Source organism: Solanum verrucosum, unplaced genomic scaffold, assembly GCF_900185275.1.
Source record: "Solanum verrucosum unplaced genomic scaffold, falcon-dt-bn FXZP01000253.1, whole genome shotgun sequence".
NCBI classification, from domain to species: domain Eukaryota; kingdom Viridiplantae; phylum Streptophyta; class Magnoliopsida; order Solanales; family Solanaceae; genus Solanum; species Solanum verrucosum.
The window spans coordinates 845927-853101 of record NW_026019984.1 but is presented as its reverse complement, the minus strand read 5'-3'; the positions used below and the strand labels follow the sequence as shown (position 1 = coordinate 853101).

At 31.4% G+C, this 7175-nt stretch overlaps 1 protein-coding gene across 1 annotated transcript; it reads left to right on the top strand.

Annotated features, from left to right (window-relative positions):
- Positions 1 to 1427: 1427 nt before the first annotated feature.
- Positions 1428 to 3374, top strand: LOC125818175 (high affinity nitrate transporter 2.4-like). The gene is made up of 3 exons (XM_049497716.1): positions 1428 to 2201; positions 2286 to 2401; positions 2487 to 3374. Exons 1-3 carry the CDS (start codon positions 1428 to 1430, stop codon positions 3154 to 3156), a joined length of 1560 nt encoding a protein of 519 aa, XP_049353673.1. The 3' UTR covers positions 3157 to 3374.
- Positions 3375 to 7175: the final 3801 nt, after the last annotated feature.

Below are 7175 nucleotides of genomic sequence, written 5' to 3'. Positions count from 1 at the left end.
TATTGAATTTGATCGAATCTGTATCGGGACTTCTCCGCCCTTATCATCATAAATCAGTTAACAAGGTCAACTCATGATGATCGGTAAACTTTAGCTTGTTTAGATAAAATTAATTGGTAATTAGTTGAACCAATCTGATAAATCACTCATCATAACTATTAATTAACATTAATTAATTACTTATGTTATAGCGGCAAGTGATGTTTTAAAAAAAATTCTAATGTTGCTGATGAAGGAAAAAGGAAGGGAAAAAAGAAACAAAGAAGAAGAAACCATCGTGTAGGCATATTAGGATAGATATGATTAGAAACGAAGCTATATTGGGCAAGGTCGAAGTGACTTTCGTAGCGGACAAGATGAGGGAAGTGAGACTGAGATGATTCAGACATGTGAAGAAGAGGTGCTACGAATGCATGAATAATGAGGTGTGAGAGGTTGGATGTCATAAGAGCTAGAGTGGTAGAGGTAGACCAAAAAAAGGGGAGGGAGGAGGAAATAGACAAGACATGAAATAACTTCAGGTTACGGAAGCCACAATCCTAGATAGAAATGTATGAATGTCAAGGATCAACGTAGATGGTTAGTTGATAGCTAAGTGTTGTCGCACTTTATGTGGGAGAGCCCCCTCTCCTCTTCCCCCTCATTAAACCATTATTTAATTAGTAATCACATAGTTGCAGACTATCATTATTTTTTTAATAGCTTAAACTTTAAGATGAAATGATCACATATTTAAATATGACACCATAGTAGACAAATATCATATTTTTTAAAAACTTGGTAGTTCATATATGAGGTGCATGCAATGAAAAACATAATTAAGTAAATTTAGGTAATAAATCACATTTTTAACTACGGTTAAATAATAGGCTCTCTATCCTAATTTATATGATATTCTTTCCCTTTTTATTATCTAAAAAGGAATGTCACCTTTCCATAATTAAAAAAGAAAAATCATCTTTACCCTTTAATAAAATGATTATACTAACAACTTAAATATCTCAAGTTTGTTTTGGATCCTAAATTTCAAAATGTCTTGTGTTTTCTGAAACTTTGTGTTACGTCAAACGATACAAGGCTAATACGCCCCAGGTTTTCTTTCAATTCAAAAGGAGAAGGCCATAGATATAAAATATATCTATTTATCAATTAGGATTAAACAAAACCATGATAATTAACAATTAAACACAACTATTTTATATAGTGGACATTCTTTAAGATTCCTTATAATTAGGATCCTTTGGGATATACTATAAGGTTATATTAACCATTTGGAATCTCCATTGGTTAACTTAAACCCCTAAATTGTCAACTCTTTTTTACCTATATAAACACCACCTAAATCAATTTCACAAAATTAAAACACATCCTTAATCACCTTTCTTGTTTAATTACCATTTTAATCACTTTTTTTTTTTTGGTCTAAAATGGGTGATATTGAAGGATCACCAGGAAGTTCTATGCATGGTGTTACACCAAATGTACCAACTGATACAAATGCCAATTTCAAAGTTCCTGTTGATTCTGAACATAAGGCTAAAGTTTTTAAATTTTATTCGTTTTCGAAACCTCATGGCCTAACGTTTCAACTCTCATGGATTTCATTTTTCACTTGTTTCGTATCGACTTTTGCTGCTGCCCCTTTAGTACCTATTATTAGGGACAATCTTAATTTAACTAAAATGGATGTTGGTAATGCTGGAGTTGCCTCTGTTTCGGGTAGTATCTTGTCTAGGCTTGCTATGGGCGCGATTTGTGACATGTTAGGTCCTAGATATGGTTGCGCGTTTCTCATAATGTTATCTGCCCCTGCTGTTTTTTGTATGTCTTTTGTGTCATCGGCTGGAGGGTACGTTGCTGTGAGGTTTATGATTGGGTTCTCACTAGCAACGTTTGTGTCATGTCAGTATTGGATGAGTACGATGTTTAATAGTCAAATTATTGGATTTGTTAATGGGACAGCTGCTGGATGGGGGAATATGGGCGGTGGTGCTACTCAACTTATTATGCCTCTGCTCTACGATATAATACGTAGAGCAGGGGCAACCCCGTTTACTGCTTGGAGAATTGCATTTTTTATTCCTGGATCACTTCATGTTATTATGGGAATTTTAGTGTTAACTCTTGGACAAGATTTACCTGATGGTAACCTCGCTTCTTTACAGAAGCAAGGCAATGTTTCTAAAGATAAATTCTCAAAGGTCAGTGACATCGTCATATCAAAATTAAAAAATATGGTTAACATTTACATTGAGCTAACATTTGTTTTCTGCATTTTTTCATAGATATTATGGTATGCTGCAACAAATTACAGGACATGGATCTTTGTTCTGCTCTATGGATACTCGATGGGAGTTGAATTAACTACAGATAACGTGATTGCAGAGTATTTCTTCGATAGGTTTGATTTGTTTCCCTGTACTTAATGTTATACGAACATCAATAGTAAGAATATTGAATCAATTTTTCTGATTTTTTTTGTGTAGATTTGATTTGAAGCTTCATACAGCTGGAATCATCGCTGCAACGTTTGGTATGGCTAACTTATTAGCGCGACCATTTGGAGGATGGTCATCAGATTTTGCAGCAAAACATTTTGGAATGAGAGGCAGATTATGGAATTTATGGATTTTACAAACAATTGGTGGTGTGTTCTGTTTACTTCTTGGAAGGGCTGATACACTTCCTCTGGCTATTACTTGGATGATCATATTTTCAATTGGTGCACAAGCAGCATGTGGTGCAACGTTTGGAATTATTCCCTTTATTTCACGAAGATCATTAGGTATATTATCTGGTATGACAGGAGCTGGAGGGAATTTTGGTTCGGGATTGACACAACTACTGTTTTTTACGAGCACAAAGTACTCGACAGGAACAGGACTAACGTATATGGGGATGATGATCATCGCGTGTACACTTCCAGTATCTTTAGTTCATTTTCCACAATGGGGTAGTATGTTTTTGCCTCCTACTAAAGATCCTATTAAGGGTACTGAAGAATATTATTTTGGTTCTGAGTATACTGAGGCTGAGAAACAAAAGGGGATGCACCATAACAGCATCAAATTCGCAGAAAACAGCCGGACAGAGCGTGGGAAGAAGCGTGTGGGTTCAGCATCTACTCCGCCTAATGTAACACCAAATCGCGTGTGATGGGAAAAATAAAATACTTACTCGCAGTTCATGTTTGTACAACATAAATAACATGTGATATATGTATGCCTTTTAGTTTGAATGAGGTTTCATTACCTAAGTGTGATGTCTTTCTTTTCGGGGAGTGTAAACTTTCATCTTGTCGATGAAGGTTCGATTTCCATTTTGTAATCCCTTCCTCCACACCCCCCCAAATTTGAAAAAAAAAAGTGTGATTCGTTATAATATGTACTTTTGCTTTATTTTGTGAGGCTTAAGATTAATAGTTGATTTTGTGTAAACATCCATCATTATTTGTATAATACCTATTGCAATTTGTTGTGTATGGTATCGTCTATAACAAAGCTTGAATATCTATGTAGAAATGTATTACTTTTTAGGACTGACGAAAAAGAAAGAATGTCACACAGATACGTATAAAAATTAAATTTCGAATCCATTTCAAATTCTTGGTTGTATACATTACATATACATTCATTGATAATTTCGATACTTCTATGGAAAAATTATGCAGAATAACAAACATTTAACCTATACTAGGTACTATAGCAATTGTTTATGAAAATTGTAATTCATGGCTTTAGTTTTCCCAATTCTTGCTATTCGCTTGATTTGTATAATTTGCCTGATTTACAAATTCAGAATTTGTATGATTCGGTTCCTGATTGTACAAATCTAAAATTTTGTATATGCTTAACCTAGTTATTTGTATACGATTTATGAAAAATTCATGATAAATTACCTTGTCTTTATATTGGCAAGCGAAATATAACAAATGCAGTTCTAAAAAATTCCTAAATGTAAAAATATAGAATTTGTATATACTTACCCTATTTGTATATTCGCAAGCAAAATGGAGTATACAAACAGACAGAAATACACAAACTGCAACCTACATAGCAAATAGAACTATAACTATGAATCACAATTATCAAAACTATAGCTATATAGCCTTACTATGTCTATTATGTTTGCTATTTCTAAAATTTCCTCTACTTTTATTTTTCAAGCATGTTCTGGACCAGTAGAGTAAGTTGAAGTGGCTATGGATGTAACAATTTGTTATTTCCACGTTACGAGTGGCTATTTTCTGCAAACTTAAACTTGCACGATGTAGCCCTTTTGTTTTTCATTTTCTGACCATTCTGATCCATAATAATTCTTTTCATTGTATTTTCTATTATTCGACGCTGGAAAAAATATACTCCCCGCAAATGACAATTACCTAAAATTCGAAAAATAAATAAATAAAAATGTTAATTTTTAGTTAGCTAATTGTAAATAGATAATATATAGTAAAAGTATTCTTATATAGTTATAAAGTCTATCCATAAGTTTTGATGAACGTATTTATAGTCTTGAAAAATATATATAAACTTGAACGTAAGGTTTATATCCCCGGTCCTCTTCTAGCTCTTGCATATTTTTTGGATGAACAAGATAGGTATCAAGTTGTTTACATTCGATGTTTAGACTAATCCAATAGAAAAATTATAAAAATTATCTCCATCCGATATTTAGACTAATCTAATAAAAAATATGACACATGTCTTCGTGTACTCTATTATGACTAAAAAATAATCAATTTAATACATACGTTATATTTCCACATTAATCTATAAACTTAACCATGATAATTAGTATAGTTTGATAAAAATATCGAAAAAAAAAACTTTGTTTGGTTTAAGAATATTCAGGTTTCAAGCACTTATATAAGACTTTCCCATTATTTAGTACAACATATTGTTTTATACGTTAATGGCAATGCAAGTTGTTCTGATTAATTAGGATTGAAACTTCATTATGAGTTGGATTATTCATGAAGTAATTAATCTAATTAAATAATTAATAGGTTATCAAAAGAACATGGTTGATAAGTTGACCAAAGAATTCTTTATTTATTGCGTGCCATCAATGGTGCATTTTTTTAAAAATAAGGATCAATTAATCACTTGAAAAATCTGTTTTAATTGTCAAGTTGCAAAAATTTATGAGTTTATTATATGTTAAAAATATTTTGAATAAAATAACGTCATATAATATGAATCGGAGGGAGTACATGGACATCTCATTTGGTGTAACAATCAAATGGTTAATTTCATGAATACTAACTCAAAAAAATTTTACATTAAAATTATTAAATTATTTTTTATAGTGAAAAAATTAGTCAACTTTATCAGAGGACTATGGAAGTCTATAATTTGTATGATACATAAGCAATGACGAATCTAGAGCATAATCTATGTGTTAGAATGAAGTAGCGTGTTCATGTCTTATGGGCAGAGACAAACCTTCGAAATCAAAAGTCAAAGCAATTGTTAACTTGACCCCATGGGGTGACTAGCTAGTTCACCTTTGGATTGTAATGGAGGTAATAAGACTCTAGTCGCCCTTTTTTTTATATCTCATAAATAACACAATTCAAATATACTGAATAACTCTATTAGAAAGGAAAAATACAAGCCTAGGGAGCAAGCGAGGTCATGTTCCATAAGCACCTCCAAGGTCATTTTTGTAATTCACTAATGTGCCTAAATTTAAGTACACATACATTTGATGAAAGGTTTAACAAACTAATTTGTCTATTAACGATAATCTTATTACAAAAATTATAGAGAAATTTGATGGTGAAACACGTAGAGTATTAAGGAAATTTGGCATATTCTAAGGAATAAAGTATCAAAAGATATATAATTAATAAAAAAAAATATAATATTTAGATATTCACTTTAATTGAGGTACGGCCATACACCGTTCCGTACCATTTCAATTTTAGTAACATAATGACAACAAATTATGTGTGGATTACTCTTTGGTTATACGTCTAGTTGGGTGTACAATTTTGACTAATCAAAATCAATGTTTATCCCAATATTTTTTTTTAATTCTATAATGAAATGTTATAATAACGAACATATAATATTTTAAACATAATATGAAAATTGACTTAAAAACTCAATTATAATTATAAAATATTATCATAAAGTAATATATAAATGTATTTTTTAACTTGACTTCAGCTGATGCCGGATAGTTATGTCTAATTTTGATTGTGCATTAGTAAACACTTAAATTTACATAAAATTGAATCTGTAGTCACACATGTCCCTATATAATAATTTACGTGAGATACACTTGAACTGATTTATAATTGTCATGTAGGACACATATTATGCCATATATAAAACGTGTGTGTTTACGTATTTAGTTTTATATAAGCTTAAGTATCTACTTGTATATCGGCTTAAATCAAGTTAAGAATATTATGAATGACTATTATAAAAAGATTTAACTGTACTGCGAATGACCCTCCATCGAAAGCATTTTATTCTTCATGGATTTTACCAAACACTTGCATTTAGTAGCCTAATACGACAACGAATTAAAGAAATATTTTTTGTATTATAATTTATAGCCTTCTGGTTTCTTGCTAGTTTGCATGTGAGTTTCATAATTAGTTACAAGATGCTAAGTCAAAGAAAACTACAACTAGGTTTAAAATATTTTGGAAGAAGAAATTAAATTAATATAAGTACGGATGATAACTCCATAATGCTATCGCAGTTCATATATACGTGTATTATAATTTATATATCCTATGATTAAAAAACAAATGAAATTGAACTCCACTTGCATATTTCTTTTTAGTTGAAAAAGTAGTAGTAGTAGTAGACGTAGTTGCTTCCTTGAACTAGACGTGTAGTTGTCTTAGTTTTAAGGGCGGCGGGTGATTTACAAAAATAACTTTAGAGGTACGCGTATAGTTTTGAACATGACCTTGTTTGCTCCATGGGCTCGTGCTTTTTTTAAAAATAAATAAAGTTATTCAGTATATTTGAATCGTATTATATTTATGAGATAAAAAAAAAGGCGGGACTAGAGCCTTATTACCTCCGTTACAACAAAAACATAAACTAGCTAGTTAGCCTTGAGGTCAAGTTAATAATTGCTTTAACAGTTGCTCCGTTGAGGAGGTGCAAGAGGTTGAGTATGATGAGAGGTATATGTAGATCGAAGAA